Raw genomic sequence first — 20205 nt, 5'->3', positions numbered from 1 at the left:
TACTGCACAATTTGCAGTTTTTTCCTATACTTGTGTACTTAATATATGAAATCTTCCAACAAAGGCATTTCACTGCATGCTGTGTCTCTTATCAAAATGTTTTTAATATTAATAAATAAATAAGTATCAAAATTTATCTAAAGTAACATAAAAAATGTAAGCTATTATTTAAAAATGTGTTTATGTGCAGGTTAGATGCACTTGAGTTGTTTGTTTATCTTGTAGGGATTCTGAAGAGTTAAGTAAACAGTTTACTTAAATGTATTTGGCTGATTCCCAGTAATAGCATGTATCTTTGCAAAAAGGACAAAATGTACATTTCTTATTCCAACTGGGCATTTACAATCCAGCTTACAACACTGTTTTCAATTTTGTACAATGAGTTTTACAGGCTTAAGTATATGAATGGTTTACTAGAAGTAATTTTTCTTAGGTTCTGTGGCATTGTCAACTATATAAGTCACATTTTTAAGATATTTAAAGAACATTCATCTTGGTAGTTCAAACCATGTGTCATGGCACTATGAAGATAACTTTGGTGCACATTTATTAGCTAGTAATTAGCACTTCTACAAAGTATTTTGTAAAAGCATATTCCTCATACGTACATCTACCAGACATGATCAGGGCAGCTCCGTATTGTGTGTTAACATCTCTAATAGAAATGGACCACTGCTTCAGTCCGAATTATTTTGCTGTAGCGGTGCCTTGCATTCCTGTGTGTCTTAGCTGCTCAGTGTGACACATGTGTTACATGACTTTTACAAAAGAGGCATTAGGAATAAGGTCACTGGCTGTGGCAAATGACAGCAGTGTCACATTGAGAACTACCATAGTCAAAGGGAGATAAGGTTAGTTCTGTTTAAAGTTGAATTATCTTTTCCAGTATGTGTACAAGATCTGTCAGAGGATCTGTTTAGTCTGATGAAAGCCATGAAGTGATTTGTATCCTAAGGGGCTGTCCAGAGGTTTGTTGATCAGTCTTGGACATGTCAGTAGAGGAAGAAGAGCACTCTAAAAATGAAAATGTGATAATTTGTGCCTTTAGGAAATGGCAAGCACAAGAAAGTGTTAATTTTATTCCACAGAAAAATCCAGTAAAAGCTTTCAAATGGATTAATCATAAATTAACCAAATCTGAATTCATTTGTTCAATAAAGCAATGTTAATGAGTATAATAATGCTAATGGAAGAAGAGGAAAGGGAGAAGGGGTCATCTACCGTTACCTACCTGAATTTAATCACTGTCTCTTTGTAATTGCCAGTGATTGAAAGCTTACATTTAGAGATTCAGGGTTAAACCCTTAAAGCTCACCATGTTAACAGGAATGGCAAAATAACAAAAATAGTGGAACTTCCCTTTTCTATTGTTCATCCGTTACAATGTTACTTAGTTGTGCTTTAGAAACTTGTTAAAATGGAGAGCAGAAAGGAGAAAAAAATGTTCTGTGCTGGTTCCAGACCCCAAAGATGAGCATGGGGCAGTAATTTTTGGTCCTTGCCTAGAAAAGTAAAATATGAAAGTCTTGATTGTGTATGACCTAAATATGTTTGAGGCTATTTTCAGAAATTTTTCGTGTGTGTTCTCTTAACAGATTTAATTGAGTGTATTTGAGAAATTGTATTTGCTGTAAACAATAAGTTTTATTCATGGATATTAATGCTAACAGAAGTTATAAGCATTACAAATAAACTGCTTGGTTTTGCTCAAGTAAAACTGTGAACAGTCCAAAGAGCTGAAGGATTAAAGTAAAAATGGATACTTGTAAACAAGTTTTAATTACTCCATTACTTTACCATAATAAAATCTGATAAGAATGCATAAGCCCTGACAATAAAAGTGATAAAAGTATGTTCAATTCACAGGAAGGGAGTTCAGCAGTGAGGGATGAACAAGTTAGCACTGCTAGTGAAGATACTGGGTCATATCTACTACAAGAACAACAAGACTGTCTGGTCTGTCATGAATCTCTTGAGTTGGAAGAGACCCCAGAACTGGCAGAGGCAGCAGCTCCTGAGAGCTATTCTGAATCAATCTGTGAAGAGGATGTCACTCTGGCTTTGAAAGAACTAGATGAGAGATGTGAAGAAGAAGAAGCTGACTTCTCTGGTTTGTCGAGGTAAGATTAATAAGTAACAGAAATTACACACCATCAGTGCATGAATCAAACAAAGTAGGCTTTCTTGGGGTGTGTGGTTTTCCATGAATCCCGTCATTCAAGTATCTAAAATGATCTGAAATAATGATTGGTTGTTTTTTCCTGTTATAGGAAATAATCTCAGTACTTTGCTTATCAGCTGTTTCTGGTACAGGGAAAGCAGCCCTATAGGAAAAGATGAGAATTCTTGAATAAAAGAAATGTTGCACATTTTGTCACTATTGATAGGATAAAAATGTGAAAAGAGGTCAGAGGGTGTTATGGAGGATTTTCTTGGCAACCACCAGCTGCAATCAGTATAACATAGAACTTGAACGGCTCTGAATTATGGCAGAATCTATTTTGGCACCCAAAGGTTAATCAGTCTCTTGTATATTTTGAAGAAATTTTAAAGTAAAATAACTTTTTTCCATTTTTAATTTGGAGGGCAAAAATAAATATTGAGAGGAAAAGTTATAGTTAGCCCTAGCTGATTGAGTCATCTTTAAAGTGGAACCCTAAGTCCTTTGAAGATAACAGTCTAAGAAGGAGAGAAAACAAACAAAAGACCACAAACAAACAAATAAAAACCACAAAAACTCAAACCAGCAAACAAAAAACCCTAACAAAACCAAAAAATCTAATTGTTCATCGACTGTTCATGTGTAAAATTTGTTCAGAAGTTTAGATTGGATGCCACAATGGATGTAGTATACATAGGAACATAGACTTAGTGCATATTCTGTCAGAAGGGTCATTTAAGGACCCTGTTAGAGAAAAGGACACAACAGGAGCTGTAAAAGACCATCTGAAAAGGTTCTACTGGGACAGGGACAGAGAAATAGAGTCTTGTAAGCCCATACACAACCCGCTGCAGTACACTTCCCAGGAATTAAAGGCTGGTACCAGTTAATAGAAGTTTATTTCCTAATGGGCAACTGAAAAATCTCTTTAAAGTTTTAGTTTACTTACACTATGCAAGCAAACAAAAAGCCTCATCCTTCTAGTTTAAAGAGTGACAGAGGTAGATTATTTATAGGGTTGATACACTAGTTAGAAAATTTCTGAAAATCTTTTTCAAGCTTTGCTTACAGATATTATTCAAAAGGATTGCATCTTAGCTTTTGAGCTTTGTTCTACTAAAATGAATGCGCCTAAAACCAACACCCACTCTTTGTCTGACATATTTAAGTCTTGCTTAAGACATTCTTGGTGCTGCTGTGAATGAGGTCGTTGTAGAGAAAAAGCTATGCATGTTTAAGAAATTATTTTAATAAACTGTCTATACTTGGAATCCTCCTCCATGTATATTTGCTGTATAAGTATAATTATACAAGAACTGACAAAATATATCATTCCTTGTAATACAGAAAATTTTAACAATTAAGTTAGTGATTGTAAATAGTAGCATTGATTAATTTATAATTTGATATTTTTATTGGAGGTTTGGTGCCTAATGGAAAGTGTGCTTTCCATAGAATGCTCTTCAAACAAAGTCTCATTAAATTGATTGCCTTTAAAATAAAAATAAAGTGTTGCAATCTATCTCCATTCACTTATGATGTTTCTTAAGTAATATGACACTGCTAAATGAGCTCTTGTGTTTCTGTTAAGAAAAGCTAGAATTTGTTATAGATATTGGTGGACCATATGTTTAGATGAATAATACTTTGAAGAATTGAATGTTAATTGAGTTATTAGGGACAAAAAATAATATCTCTTTGAATTGTGAGTTGTATATATGTATAGTGCTGTATAGAGCTACATATAACCTACATATAGCCCTTTGTCAGTAGAAAAAACACTATTTAATAAACTATGCAAGTATTAGCAAACATACTATGCATATTAATAAACTATGCAAGTTATGCAAACATAAATATTGTTTTATAGGAGTAAAACTTTTTTATTTTTAACTCTTTTCTTTGTTCATAGTTACCTTAGTTCATTGATTATTTATTTGACAAAACACTGTTCTGAGTTCCAAGTACTTATTTTTTTTTCCCCTACTAAAAGGAAGGGTTTTTTTCCTAAAAAATTTACTGAGTAGTTCACTTATGTTGTTTGTTATTCATAGCCAAGATGAAGAAGAACAGGATGGTTTCGCAGAAGTACAAACTTCCCCTCCACCTTCACCATTTCTTTCTGCCATATTGGCAGCTTTCCAGCCTGTGGCATATGATGATGAAGAGCAAGCCTGGCGCTGCCATGTCAATCAAATGCTGTCAGATACAGATGGATCTTGTGCTGTCTATACATTTCACGTGTTCTCAAGATTGTTTCAGGTCAGTGAATTGCCAGTGCATGGTTGTTTGTCTGAAATCCTTTCCTCCTGCTTTCAAAACTGTTCTTCCCCTCCATAACTGTGAAAGCCATAAGATTATGGTAGCAAAAAGCCTTCGAAAGCAAGTCAAAAGCAGACGGACCCCTCTACGTTGCTAAAAGAAAATGTATGGTCATACGCTGTTTTTCCTTGGTATATCTGCTGTCTTCATTGTCTAGACTGATTCTACACAGGAAAAAAAACAAACCAGCTTAAATTAAGAGTTCAGTGTTTCTTGTAAGCCCTTAGTTCAAGTTGTGTTCATTTTATTTTCTGAATGTCACCAAGGTTCTGTGCTGATTACAGAATTAATGACTTCCTCCTGGGTCTTCTGTGGGATTCGTTATTATGGGATTGCAAGCAACACAGACATTAATGAATTTATCTTGCATCTGTATTGTGAGAAAAGTTTGGGTTTCTGTAGAGAAGTAATTGAAACATCAGGAGATCCACCAAAGCTGGAAGTTTCAAATGCTTGTCTTTAACTGTATTTAACTCGGAGATCTGGTATTCAACACAAAATGCCTATGGCTTAATTTTTCTAGCTCAGTGAAAGCCTCACTTCCTTTTACCATGCTAGCATGGATTTTATCCAGTGTGTATGGACAGGTTTAGGGGTTAGTCAGCTGGGAAGGTGGATACTCTGAGAAAAGGGCTCGGGCCAGTGCCAAGAATTGTTCTGAGGAATTGTTATGGAGTACGGAGGAGTGTTAAAGTGATTAAATGAGACCCTGGAGGCCTTGTTTGACTGGACCTTTCCATTCTGTCTTTTGGCTCCTACACTGTGTTTAACTTTGCAACTGTAAATATCATCTTTTTGTAGTTTTATTCTACATGTAACTTTCTAGTTTTTTTGAAATAATATATAGAAAAGTGCCTTGTTGTATTAGGCTAAGCCAACAGTCTACATAATTGAACATAGAATCATAGAGTCATTAGGTTGGAAAAGACCTTTGAGATCATCAACTCCAGACGTACCTGTTTACTACTAAATCATGTTCCCAAGCACCTCATCTATCTGCCTTTTAAACACTTCCAGGGATGGTGACTCAACCACCTCCCTGAGCAGCCTGTTCCAGTGCTTGATAAAGCTTTCTGTGAAGAAATTTTTTCTAATTTTCAGTCTAAACTTCCTCTGATGCAGTTCAAGGTCATTCCCTCTTGTCCTATCACCTGTCACTTGGGAGAAGAGATCAACACCCACCTCTCTACAACCTCCTTTTAGGTGGTTGTAGAGAGCAATAAGATCTCCCGTCAGTCTTCTCCAGGCTAAACAACTCCAGTTCCCTCAGCTGTTCCTCATAAGACTTGTTTTGCAGCCCTTTCACCAGCTTTGTTGCTCTTCTCTAGACGCACTCCAGGACCTCAATGTCTTTCTTATAGTGAGGAGCCCAAAACTGAACACAGTATTCGAGGTGCAGCCTCACCAGTGCAGAGTACAGGGGGAGAATAACCTCCCTGGTCCTGCTTGCCACACTGTTTCTGATACAAAACATGAACAAACAGAACGTGATGTGCATAAGACTGATTTTTTTTTTTTTAAGAAGGTAGAAACCCTGCAGGTGGCAGTTTTGAACACAGATTGAGCAACACAGATTGTATTCTGACTCTTAAAACTCTGTGTAATTTTCTGCAATGCAACTACTTGAAAATGAATTGAGCTGCTATCTATGCTGCATGAAGACAAATAGTTGTCCCGCTATACTGATAGTGAAGGCCTCGATATGAAAGGAGTAATTGTCTTTATAGATACAGGCTGCTTTTATTTATTGATTGGTTGATTGCATTTTCTGAAGCTAGTTTTACATAAAAATGCAGAGCAATTTCTGTAGTAGTTTGTAATATAATGATAAAAATATATGCTGTTACGATGAAAATTTGCCTTGAAATTCTTAATCTAAAAAGCCAGAAGAGGAGGAAGAGTAAAATAGAATGTAAAATAAATGTTTTTCTGATTTGATTTCTAGACTATTCAAAGAAAGTTTGTATCTATTACAAATGATTCGGTGGGCTTTCTTGGTGAAAGTCTACAGCGCATTGGAACAAAATTTAAAAGTTCTCTGGAAGTGATGATGATATGCTCAGAATGTCCGACGGTCTTCGTGGATGCAGAAACGGTAAAAATCTCAAAATTACATGTTGAAATTTATGTAACATACAAAGGGATGTTTTAACATTTGAAAAATAGCAATGCTTGGGAAGATTTTCAAAACTTTGAACAAAATGTGTTAATTATATTTCTGCCTTTTAAAATATTGCTCTCTAACGTCACTAATTGAAACATCTGGATAATTTAGGGTTGTAAAAAATGATTTTTATAATTGAAATCAGAAAGGCATTAAAATGTTAAGTGGCTGTTATGTATCACAAACATGTGTGAGAAGTGCATTTTCTCCAAAAATAACCTCCAGCTCTAAGTATGAACAGTGAGGGAACTTACTGATACTAGACGTCATTCAAATTCTTTACCTTCCCTGCTTGTTCATATTTATTCCGTATTTTTTGCACAGAGATGAAAAAGGAAGACTGCTTATCTAGCAGCAACTTTGCCTTTTAAAACTGTATTGTTTATGTATATATTCAATGATGCTTGAGAAAAACATTCTAGCTACAAATATACAATGAAAGCGTTGAATTGCTTGTTGTTGTGCAAGCTGAAATCTCAGGTTATAATTAATATTGATGTGAGAAGTCAGCTCAGCGTTCATCAGAAGTCAAAAAGAGCTATGCTAGAATAATTAAGAGACAGCAAAACAGAAAATATAATTGAGCTAGTGTACATATCCACAATATACCTGCATCCTGAATTCTGGGGACAGTTCTGATCCTGTGCTCTCAAAAGAAATACAGTTGAACTAGAAAACAGTTCAAGCAAGACCACAAGATTATGAAATATATGGAATGGCTTCCATACATGATACGAATGCTAGGATGCGTGCTAGGATTTTTCATCCGTTTAGGAGAGAAGTTTGTCCACAGAAGCCTTGAGTATCATGGAAAAGAGAAATTATATTATTGTTTTCTTATTTGATGTTAAGGGTGATCAAATGAAGCTAGAAGTGACTTACAAAACATACAGAACCAAAGACAGGTGATCCTTCATGTGATACATAATCAAAGTGTGAAACCTTGTCGTTTTCTACGTTGTCTGATCATGTTTTCAGAAAGCAACTAAGAAGATTCAGGAAAGAAATAGCCCTGAATAGAATTTTGAATATGCAGAACAACATGCTGACAGAGGCTGAGAAAGCATTCTGGAGCAAGCAGGTCACCACATGCTTGCCCCTTTTTGCCCTTCTTTAAGCAGCTGCTATTAGACATTGTCAGATGGGGGACTGAGACAGACGGATCTTTGACCTTGACCCAGTGTGAGAGTCTCCTCTTGACCTGTTTTTTTTCCCTTGGTGCTACAGGGCAACTCTGCTTTTGCACTCTTACTTTAGAATATGGGAACTTAAAAACCACTACACAGTGTATTTCAAGGAAAAAACACGTGTAATGTTATTGTTTACCTTATGCCAGTAGAAATTAAGCAAAAGAAGAAATTTGTTTGGGATAAGAAGTCATAAGAATTACACTAGTGTCTAGCTAGAACAGCATTAAAAAAAAGTAAGTAATATAGATATAAAATACAAATATAGAAAAAGGAATAATCAATATGTATATGCACACAAGTATAAAGACTTGTGTTGTGTTTATATACACACATACATTAGTGTTGTTACATTGGCAAATAGTGTATACATAAATCTTTCCAAATAATTTCATTGAAATGAACTTGTTTATCAAATTACTTCTCACTTACCAAAAAAGGCTAATCCAAAATAACGTGCATGCACAAATCTTTTGTTTTGTGATGTCTACCCACATGTATAAGTTTAGCCTTTGATTCATTCAGAAAGCAGTCTTCAACAGAAAGATGTCACCTCACATCAAAGCACAGCTTCATAAGCGGTTTGGGAGTGGCTCGTGTCCTGCTGCTGATGCAAGATGCCCACTGACTTGTTTGCGCTTCGACGTTTTTGCACGCATTGAGTGCAGAGTGGCATCGTGCCACAGAGCCAGAACTTGCTTCTTGGTTGATGTGGACATAGCAGTTGGGAGTAGCAGTGTCTTACTATGGTGGTAGAATAATAATCTTGATGGACTTGAAAAATATTTAAGTATCATTCCTACCCCTGCCTTACTAATGTGACACTCCATGTCACACTTTTGTGATCACAGGCTTGCATTTGCCCTTTGAAGTTGACCAAGAGGTAACAGAGGCTGCAGAAAAGTGCAGAGCTGTTAGTATGTGCAAGGGGTAACCAATTTGAGGGAGGAAGTATCATGTTAGAGGCATGATTAGCACAGTAAGTGACCCAAGAAGGATTAGTAAGAAAAAAGTAAGTGGGAATAAAACTAGAGGGAGAAATGGTGTGAAGCAAAGTTGAGGTAGCAGCCCCTGAGGGGAAAAAGAGATTTTGAAACTATGTTGGAAAAGGCGAAGTTATTAAGCGTAAAGAAAACCTTCAAATATCAAACAGTTCCTGCTTTGACAGTTCCTGATTCAACTGTTCCCAGTTCCTACAAACTGAAGCCTTTGCTAGTGGTGTAGTTTGTACATTGAGAAGGACAAGTAACCCTAACTGGACACTCCTTAGGTTGCTACAGGAGTGATCCAGCAGTAACGTTTCCTGCTGCAGGCTATTCTATTTACACTAGCTGTTGAATGTTATTTTTTAAAAATATCTAAAAATCACTTTGAAATCTCTTTCAGATGTTAATTTGTTACTGTCCTTCTTATTTTGGAATCAAAACTGTTGTTCACTGATTCAACTGATGCAGCTTACCTGTGTTAGTTCACTGACTTAAAGGTGTCACAAATGGTCTGTACTCAACTAATTCCAATTTGATCGTTTTTCCAAATGTGTAGCTGGAATTTTTTATTATATAATTTAGATACTAGACTATATGGATTATAGTCAGATGTCACATGACGACAAAGGGGACTTTTTATTTTTCAGCTAATGTCTTGTGGCCTGCTAGAAACATTGAAATTCAGTGTTCTAGAGCTTCAAGAACACTTGGACACCTATAATGTCAAAAGAGAAGCAGCAGAACAGGTGAGTCTCCTATATTTCAAAACAAAAAATATTGGAACCTACTCATCAAAAATGTTGCAGGCCTTTATCTTTCACTGTAGGTATGTAAAAGTGAATCATGAGGAAAAAAAAATCTGAAGTAAAATCTTGTTTGTTTCTTATTACCATTCTGTGTGTATAATCTAAACCTGAGGTTTTTCTGTAATTAATTTTTGTTGCACATATTCTGAAATTGACTTTTAACGTTGCACAAAGGCAGTAGCATTGGGAAAAGTACATTCCTAATTTAAAAAAACTTAAGTATTTTTAGCATGAATATCAATAAATGGTGGTAATTTTTTTCTTTATGAATGTTCTAGCTCAACTGAATAAGTCTTTAGACTTCATTTGCTTGATTAGATCTCCACTGACTGTTATGGAGGCTTAAACATGTGTTGTATATAAACACATAAATTTAGGTGCAGCTGGATCCCATTGTGGCTGCTGTTTATGTCAGTTTTTTAGAAAGCTACAGTTTAGTTTTCAAGGTATATGTTGACGATTCTGTCCTTTTTGTGAAGGAACACGAAGTTTTAAACTTGAAAATTTCTGTAGCAAGAGTCTGTATATTTGTTTTTGTGAACCTTTGCGTGAAGTTTTAGGGAAAGAGGATACTGACTTCAGAAAACTGAAATGGGTGAGATTTCTATTTCAAGAGACAAAAGAAAACATGGATCTACAATCTGTTTTGCAGGTACAGGGAGAGACAGAATATAAGGGACTTTTGTTGTAGGGAGAAAACAATTCCTAGGAAAATTCAATACACATTTGAAGGAACTTTTTATTGATCTCAGTAGCCTATGAGGCTGTGAAAATGGCCATGTAGGCAAGTTTGAGTGATAGGAAGCAGGACCAGAATTCAAGCCATATCATCTTGGCAGAGCTGTATTTTGCAGCACAAGTGGCTCCATGTTTCTTGAACATGCTGAGTTTATTAGGGAATTATGGCCTCTGCCTTGCTAAGGCTGGTGACAGCTCATCTGTTTAACAGAACAGACGTCCACTTTTTTGTGGAAAGGACCTCTCAAGAAACACAGTTTTGTCAAAACTGTGCCACACAGCACTGTTAATGTCGATAAACTGTTTCTAGGATCCAAGCTAGCATTTCTGCAAAAGAGTTGCTTCATATTTTTGCCCTCCTCTCTGGTAATAATTTGCTTGTAAACTCATGAGGTCTAATATTATGAGCTACATTTTGCCATTCAGGCTTAATCAGAAACAAAGTGCTTACCTAATGACTAACATTACCTTAGCTGATGTCTGACCATCTCCACTGTGTAGTGCTGTTATCATTCCGGTGAGAAATACTGTATTTTATTCCTCGTTTTACTGAACAACACTGAGCCACTGACAGGGGAATTGATTTGCCCCAGGGTTAGACAGGGAGATTTGAGGCAAGGTAGAGAGGAACTCCTGTGCATGGGGACTTAAAATGGTGACTATCCAAACGCTGAGAAATTCTCTTTACATAAATTCCTCATTTAGCCTGCAGTTCGTCATAGCAATAACAAAAATGGTATTATTTGGTTGATTTGCAAAAGTATGATGAGTTAAAATTCTGTCCCTTTCAGATGCCTGTGAACTCATTTAATGGATTTTTAGCTAATTTTGCACTGTCACATAGCATATCAACATAAATTCATGCTGGATATTATGAGCTGGTTTGAATTTTATATCCTTGAATCCTTGAATTTTGATATCCTTAATAAAGGATATCATTTTGATGGCCTCTGTCATTATATCTTAGTGAGAGAGTGTTGTTTTTCTGTAGCACAACTGTCAAAAGGATGTCCAGTAACATGTTTCTGTAGTCAGCTTGTCTTCTGCCACAGGATTTGTGAATGACTGGAGCAAGAAGAAGGTTAACAGGATGAAAGGAATTGTTCTGAAATAACTGAGAACATTTTGCCACTTTTTATTTAATCCTCTATAAATAGAAAGAAGCAGTACTGAAGAGGAAAAATGTATAGCTTTGACCAGTCATTTCTGACTCTTGATAGCGTATCATTTAGTTAATTTAGTTCATTGTTTAAGTATTTATTTAGCATGTTAATTTAGAAGTAGTGACTAATTATCTCAGAAAATTTATTTTTCTAAAATCTTTTTAAAAAGCATTTCTTTAGCTGTTGGTCCTCTTTTTTTTTTTTTTTTTTGAGGTGTGCATTATATAGTATATGTAGACTAAGAATGTTCCAAAGCTATTTCTCAGGTATGTTCTACTGCTTTTCTTACTCTGTCCTATTAAATAGAGTATAGGGAATGATTGAAAGAGACTTCCTCAAGTCAAACAGGAATTTCTGGTTTTGCAGGCAGTTGTGCTACGTGGTCTATTCAATCTGAAAGCATTAAGGCAAAACACGTAATGAGATTATTTAGATCCTTGCTTTTTTGATCAAAACATGCAGAAAAATGATCAAACTAAGCTAGTTGGTCTATTGTATAATAAAGTAAATATAAATTAACAGATTATTTAAATAAATATAATTTGCATGTTAATCTGGTATCCTCTAGAATCAACCACTGGAAAATTCTGTACCTTAACTTCTTTAATAAAAACTATTGGTTTACCCTAATAGATGACAATTGTTACTTATCATGCATTGTACTGGCATTCACATGAAGCAAATTTAAAAAGTAGGAGGCTTGGGCTGCAGCTGCTTGAAACTCTGACCTGTGCACTGAGATAAGAGAGAGAAAGGTTATCTATAGTATGAGATGTCTGTTTTGGGGTTAATCTGGCAAACCAACTTGTGCTGTGAGGAAGACCAACCACAGGCTTCAATATATTATTCTTTCAGTAATACTCTTCACCTTATATCCTTGTAGGAGATATATGGGGAAAAAATAAACTGATGTAAAACAAACGTATAAAGATTATTTTGTCACATAAGCTCCTGCTATTCCCAAAGAGAAACTTTAGGTCTTTCTGCTGAACATATACCCTGTAATAAATTTTAGCAAATTAACCCTGTAACCTTTTTTGAGCTACTGTTCTGTTTCCTTGTGACGAAACTGCTTTGACTTCACCTGTGCATTAGGGACAAAGAAACAGAATTGAATAAATGTAACAGAAAACATAACGTTATATGTATATCGTAAAATTCTAGGCACACCCTTTATTCAGACTGGTTTTAAGATATAAAAAACATCTTAAAAGAGCAGAGCATGAAAATAAATGCTAGGTTGCTGGTTCTGTTCATTCCAGTGCAAACCTATTCCATTGTTCCCAATGAATGCTGTCAGATAAAAAGAAAAATGAGATTTACTGTGTATGTTGGTATCCATGTTACTAATTGAAACTGACACCACGGTGTTTAGAGAATTCCAGTTCTTCTCTTGATAAGCACACTGGCCTAGTTAATTCACTAAGTAACCTTTATTAAATTGAGCAGATGGGAAATCACATTTTTCCTTTTCTTGCATCAGACAAAGGTTAGAAAAAGGTCACCAAGATTTCCTGTGAGACTCAAGATACCAAGCACACAGTATATGCTAAATTATTCCTCCTTGGATGTATAGAGCCTGTTCTTCATTTCAGAAGATAATCTGCACTTTATCTCAACATGACTCATTCCCATTTCAGTAATGCCCAAATTACCTTGTGCTTGCAGTTGTCTGCACTGTACAGAAAAACATAATGGGTACTGTGTTGATGAGATGATCAGGTTGTATTGTCCAATAAGAGCGTATTTGATTCTGCAAATCCTTTGTATTAACTCCTTTAAATTTGCATGGTTGGTTAAAGCTCTAGAAGAAGAGATTACCCACCAGAATTAACGAACTTGTTGTCAGCTATAGGAACTAGGGTTAAATACAGCCCTGTATTCATGAAAGAGAGTGCAGTCTACATGTTTGCATTGTGTAAGACTCCTTCATCTCCCTGGCTTGTATGAACTAGAGGTGATGCTAATCTCCCATAGAAAAATTTGGGTTTTTATTTCCATCCAGTAAACCTGCACTTACATCTAGTTACACAGGAGAGCTCTATTTCCTTCTTTCCTTCCTAAAAGAGTCCAAAGAAATATAACAGTCTTACTCTCTAATTTGAATAGTGCTTTATTTTAAATGCTAAGAAATAATATTTCTGTAAACCCTGTTCAGGAAGTAGAGAGAAAATATGATCTCATTTAATGAAAGTGATATCTCCCTATAACACTACCCCAAAACAATCACAGGTTAGTATTTATGCGAAAGTATACTATCCCCATCTGGGGTGATGAAGGCTACAGGAAATATATAATGGAAAGGACACAACAAAAACTACAAAGTGATATATCAGAGTGGAAATCATTAGTGGAAATGTTGGTAAACAATTTCATATCACAGTTTCTTAATTAATGTGAGAATGTGCAAGACTTGATTAAGTGCCTTATGCAGTCTTAGCACACTCTTCAGTTTGCTGTGTTTCAGAAGATGCTTAATCTTGTTTATATTTGTTTTGCAGTGGCTAGAAGACTGCAAAAGAACATTTGGTACTGATGACGGTATTCATGGCACTAACACAGAAGCCCAGGTACGTGTATGTCATTTCTGAGTGCCTGGATATGAAATTAAAAAACTTCTTCATATCTGTTGCACAAAAATTCCAATATTTGCAGAGAGATTGAAAATGTATGAAAAGCTTTTCATTTCAGTTATCGTACTATCTTCTGGAAACTCAGATTCTTATGAAGTAGTGGCCTCATAGAAAGGATTATATTAATAAAAGTTGGCTAACCGCCTTGGGTTCTAGGCTTAATAACACTAGATAAGCAGACTAGATACCATCTGTGCACCAGTAAGTCTGCTTTTCTGCAGCTGTTTCTAGAAGAGAAAAGATTAGCGTTCTGCTTATATGCTCAGATAAACTGTCTAGCCAAAACCTCTACTAAATTTAATATAATTATTACTGTATAAATACATACGACCTTTCTGGAGCCATTATTTGGGCAAGAAGGAACAGGGAGTAAAGCAGCAATATGGCAAAAATCTCATTAAACACTTCTGTCAAAATATCATCTAACAACAATAGGTAAAGTAACCTTTTAATATTAGTTAAATATTTTGTGTGTATTTGCATGGCAGTCATCCATGTTTAATATTACTAATTGCTGTAGTAAGTGATAGCTTTTCCCCAAGGAGTCTAGGGCTCTTTTTTAAACAATATCTGCATAATATCATCACTGTAGATAAAAAAGCAAATGCAAAACTTATCATTAGTAGGTACAAGGAATCTGCCATCCAGGGTCCTGTAATAAGAACAGTGAAAGATGTAAGAGAGTAGAATTGCAGGTAGCAGATGAGCTTCCCTTTTCACAATGACATTTTGACAAAAATCCCAAATTGAAGCTGGAGGAATTTTATTCCTTTTATTCAGTTGAACTCTATTCACTGATGCACTCGGTCATGTTTCTGCTGCCCAGCAGCAGTGATGTCCACAATGTGAATGGACTATTTATTCTTTTATATGGTTTGTATTTGTTCTCATATATAATGTTATTTCAATTACAAAATGCACCTCAGTTTTTAGAGTATTGTTGCACAATAATATTGATTTTTTTAGCACTGCATCAAAGTTGCACATTTAAAAAAATTTAAATATCTCATTTGAATAAGCATAGGTAATACAGCACAATAATTTGCCACCATTTGCAAGGATTTTTGCTTTGCCTATTAACACAACATTTTGTGTATTTCCACATGGAAATCTTCATACACTGACTGGGACTTGTCTAGAAATAAGTAGTAACAGCATTTACTATTACAACAGAATAAATATTTTATATATTAATAATATGGATTGAAATACAGAAATGTTTCTTTTTTTTTTTTTTGCATTTTTTTATATACAGCAAGAAACTGTTCTGACATTTAACTGTTAGAACATAACTGTTACCATGAAGGTAAATGATACTGTTCCCACTGTTTAGCTAGGGAAGCTAAGAAATGGAGGGAAAGCCATATGCAGGCTTTCACTTAGCTTGTATACAGAAAATGCAGGATTCCCCGGCAGTTTTATTTATCTGTTCTTCCCTGTTTCTGCACAGTTTGAAGATAACCTCTGAAAAGGAGTTATGTCTCCATGCTGATGATTTGTGGGGACCTGTTTTGATTTTGGTTTTCAATCCTAGCCTGCAAGGCACACTGACAGGTTTTTTTATGTGCACTTGCAGGTTCAGTTAAAACTATTTTAATGTCTAGTATCCATTGAGAAAGCAGAGTCCTGTTATCCTGCTTCATAAATACACACAATTTGTCTAAGTTCTAAATTTATTCACAGAAGGTTATAGTGACTTGAAGGAGATTGAGAAGTTACCAAGTGTAAGATCATTGTTTCAAAAGTCATTGTAAATGGAGTCTGGGGCTGATAAGTCTATCCAGTAAATCAGTTAATCCTAAAAAAATGTAAGTGTTGTCTTGCTCAGGAAAAAAACAGCTACCTCATTTAACAGATATTTTTCAGTTGTTAACACAAATAGTATTTTCTTACTAATTTTTAGCACTGTGGTCAATACAGCTAAGGAATAGTGAGATAAATTCTGTTCTGACTTGTGCATTGTCAACAGACTTGCTATTATTATTATTATTATTATTATTATTATTATTATTATTATTATTATTTACTACTACTAATTCCATGCAAGTCTGAAAGAATGCATCTGGACTCTGGCTAGACTGTTTTTACAGGACTGGCAGGTAGAAAAATTGGATTCTTTCTCCAGTAAGCAAGTATATGAAAGGCAGTGAAGCAACAGAAAACTATTTTTAAAGGGAAACCTCTCTTGAAATAGCTATGAGGGTGTGATTTGGGGGAGAGGGATTATTTATGGCTTATAGTAATAATTGGCTTAAAGAACACTGGAACTTAATGACTAAAAATATTAAATAACCGACCCTGCCACTCCTCAAAGTCTGATTCTCTGTGCTGCATTGAAGTGAGTCACAGAATTCTTGTCGGCTTTGCCTGTTCAAGATGTTACTTCTTCGCAGCGTTCTGGGCATCACCGTGTTTTGCTTTATATAATTGTGCAATGTATACAATAGCACAGAGTGCAGGACAAAAGCATGCAATATCTATAATTTGTTGAGCACATAGTGTATAACATACACACCTGGCTGATAACTATGTGCTTAGTAAAGCTCTACTGCTTCTGGCTGTTGGAATTGGAATAGTTGCATCTTCATATGTTTACTATGACTGTTGCACTTGCTTCAATGATATTAATAGGCTTAGTGCTGTACAAAGCACGAAGTTCCTGTCCCTAGTCTGACAAGTATATTTTCTGATGATTGCTCTCCTTATCCATCTTTCCCAACACTTTTCTAAAGTAGCTTGTAAAAACTACTTTAATTAAGTGCAATTAAATTCAAGAAATCTCACAGCGAGGTATTAAGAACTGAGTTTAGCAAAACCAAGGATTTTCTAAACTGATTCAGAATCCAAGTTAACATTATATCTCAAATTTTAAAAAGCATTATTTTTTCTTAAACGGTAGTGGTACAGAACAAGTAAGAAGCGTCAGGCAGATGTTCAGACCTAAGTGTCTGTGGTTTTGATTTCCTTAAATTTGCATACCCGTAAGACTGCACAACATATGAAGCCCAGACAGGGTTGTAAGTGATGTGTTACTCATACTGTGGGACAACAAAGCCAATGGTTTTTTTTAATCTATGATTAGTTAGAGCAGCAATTAATTTCATTTCAAATTCAGTCTGTTATTTTTTTTCCATTCAGGGTATATTTGAAGCATATTACTTGTATTTCTTCCTCCATTTTACCTGGTACATCTTTTACCCTTATTAAAATTATTTCCTACACTAATTCTTGATCTTTTTTTCTTTCTTTGTATTTTTGTGACCTGCTCATCTTCTTGCTTAGCAAATGGAAATTCTAGCAGTAAGTGACAGTTCTTGATTTATCAAATATTTAACCATGCCAGCCACCAAACTGGTCTCCATCTGTCTCGTCCATTTGTGACATAGTGATGTCCTGTCATAGACTATTAAAAAAATGCTGTGTGCTTCAATTTTGCATCATCTAACCCATTGAACTGCTGGTCCTTTGTAGATAATAGGATTCTGTAGTTAGTAGAATATTGTAGAAGATTATTACATTAGCACTAGCTTTTATGTCTGTATGTAAAGCAGTATTAACACTGTCTGCACTTTCACTAGTATTTTAGGTGCAAAAAATGGAAGCAAGACAGTGCACAAGTTAATGCTGCTGTTTCGTTTTGTTAAGAATATATCATGTGGTATTTTGTAAAACAGAATCAGAGCTACCCTTTATATAGGAAACATTACTCTTGCCTCCAAGAATGGAATTATTCTCCTCTAACTCCATCAGGCAGTTGTAAGCTGAGGGCCAGGTTACGTACTCTGCTTACATATTTATATTAATGGTTATAAATACTTGCAGACCACAGCTGCTTATTTTGGTTATTAGATCTTGAATATAAAACATCAACAATAAAAGTAAGTGATCTATGAAAATCTTGTATTGGAAGATGACATTTCAAAATGCTTTCTGAATCACTTTACATCGCACCCCACCCCTTCTTGGAAATGTAACTTCTTATTAAAAAGTAAACTTTAAACCTGTGTGAGAGAGAGGTTACCTGTAAACCTAGAACTGAATTAAGCTTTCCATCTGCTTTTCATTATCTTCCTGTTATGTTAGCTTCTAAACCTTTTTGGCATTTTCCTCAGTAACCAAATAACTACTTTTAATTTTGCACATTCTGTACTGAAGAAGTTGTCATTTATTGTCTCCTGTATTGGACAGCAGAAGTTTTGTGCTTCCTGAAATAATAGTGTTGTTTACATTTGTAGGAGCTGGAGTTATGTCGGAGACTGTACAAGTTACATTTCCAGTTGCTGCTTCTGTTCCAAGCCTATTGCAAACTCATCAGCCAAGTAAAAACAATAAAAAAAGAAGCAGAGGTAATGAAAGCCATGCCATTTAGCTACTAATTGTTGATATTTTAATGCCAAACAATTTAAAATACATTTTCATAAAATTTTCATCAGTGGGACATCTTTTTAGAAACTGAAGTAGGGTTCCAACTGTTTCACAGACAATTAATAAAAGATTTAAGTAAAGCTTGCGAGAATTTTCTGAGGTATTCAATTATCTGTGTTGATTTTTGTATAGCTTGAAAGCTCTTGAATAGACAGGAATGCAGGGAGTCCAGTGATGAGGATTTTAAGTATTTCAACAGAGCTCCTGGTGTATTCTAATCAAGCTACAATCAAGGCACATCAACTCCAATCGACAAGAGTTCTGTGATGAAGCCCCTTTCCACCACCCCAGTATCTCATATTGCAAACACAGTCACTTGCTGCCAGCTCATTTATATAGCTATGTCACTTCAGCCACCATTCAACTACTCCACAACTTTATTTTATTCCCCATCCTACGTGCAAATAGTCATGTGTTCTACACAAGTTATGCCTAATTTTTAGAAGTGCTAACTTTGGAAGTAAAATGTGTCCCTCAGCTGTGCACATGTGGTACATACAATTGAGTTGATCTGCTACTAAAAATGTCTTCTGATAGTTCCCCCTGGGTCTGTAAAACAATAAATAGAGGTAGCAGTAAAAAAATGGACCTGATCTTGCTTGATACAGTAGGGAAGAAAATGAAAAAACAGGGTGAAAATCTTCAAGGTTTGATCAGCTAAAGAAAAATGATGCGTTTTCGTCCCTTGAATTTCCTGATTTTTGTATTGGCTGCAAATAAGTAGTTAACTTATGCCTTGAGAATGTTGTGTCAGATGCAGAATCATATTCTGAGTCATGGCCTTGTCTTTTACTCATACATTGGAGCTGAAGCTAGTTATCGTATACACTGGCTGCACTACAGTTGTGCTGCTGGATTAACAGTTTTCCAGATTTTTGTCTTCATATTTAAATTGTCCTTGTAATAGCATGACTGCTGCTGTACTTTTCCAAAGCGTTTAATTCCTCTTATCATTTTTATTAAGTGATGTGGGGAGAAAAATGTATTTTTGAAACAAATTTTAAAATAACTGAATAAGATGGAAATGTAATCAGGGGAAAGCCCAAATACCTGACTTGCACACTCAGGCGATTAAATTAGCTGTATAGTTAAGCAACTGCAGCAAATCTTTGGATGTACTTTTTCTGCCTCTCATTTATGATTTCAAAGAGGAGGAAAAATACGACTGATCTGCTGAAAGTTGATTTGGCTTAAAATACATTTCAACTAGAAAAACTCACTCTTATATTCGTTTTAGGTCATAAACATGTCTGAAGAACTTGCTCTTTTGGAGAGCTGTCTGAAAGAGGCTGAGGCTGCATCCGACAGTGGTATCGAAGAAATTGAGATTGCAGAGGCTTCCCAAACTAGCACAGAAACAGCTATTCACTCTCTCATTGAAACCCTCAGAAACAAGGAGTTTGTGTCAGCTGTAGCACAGGTCAAGGCTTTCAGGTAAGTGTTTAAGGATTGTTTCAGACCAGATGTTGCCGATGGGTCTTCTTCATTTAAAGACAGGGATAGGCACCCCTCCAGTTTTTTCTCAGCTCTTGCCGGATATCCTTACTGAAAAGGACAAGCCCTGTTGCTTCATTTTGCAATTCAAAAAAAGCAATTCTAGTAGTACTTGTTCTTTAGAAT

General features: G+C 35.5%; 1 protein-coding gene across 7 annotated transcripts in view; it reads left to right on the top strand.

Moving 5' to 3' along the window:
• FRYL (FRY like transcription coactivator) overlaps positions 1-20205 on the top strand; it is a 169301-nt gene that overhangs the window by 147369 nt on the left and 1727 nt on the right. For 5 of the 7 annotated variants that reach the window (XM_054064535.1, XM_054064537.1, XM_054064536.1 and 2 more), the window contains 8 exons: positions 1867-2120; positions 4216-4423; positions 6429-6578; positions 9468-9566; positions 14029-14097; positions 17443-17460; positions 18396-18506; positions 19823-20019. In XM_054064535.1, the coding sequence (XP_053920510.1) occupies positions 1867-2120; positions 4216-4423; positions 6429-6578; positions 9468-9566; positions 14029-14097; positions 17443-17460; positions 18396-18506; positions 19823-20019 (1106 nt within the window). The remainder of the gene's footprint in view (positions 1-1866; positions 2121-4215; positions 4424-6428; positions 6579-9467; positions 9567-14028; positions 14098-17442; positions 17461-18395; positions 18507-19822; positions 20020-20205) is intronic. The other 2 variants (XM_054064534.1, XM_054064532.1) reach the window with 1 other exon arrangement.

Source organism: Cuculus canorus, chromosome 4 (assembly GCF_017976375.1).
Source record: "Cuculus canorus isolate bCucCan1 chromosome 4, bCucCan1.pri, whole genome shotgun sequence".
NCBI classification, from domain to species: domain Eukaryota; kingdom Metazoa; phylum Chordata; class Aves; order Cuculiformes; family Cuculidae; genus Cuculus; species Cuculus canorus.
This window is presented reverse-complemented; position numbering and strand designations above follow the sequence as displayed.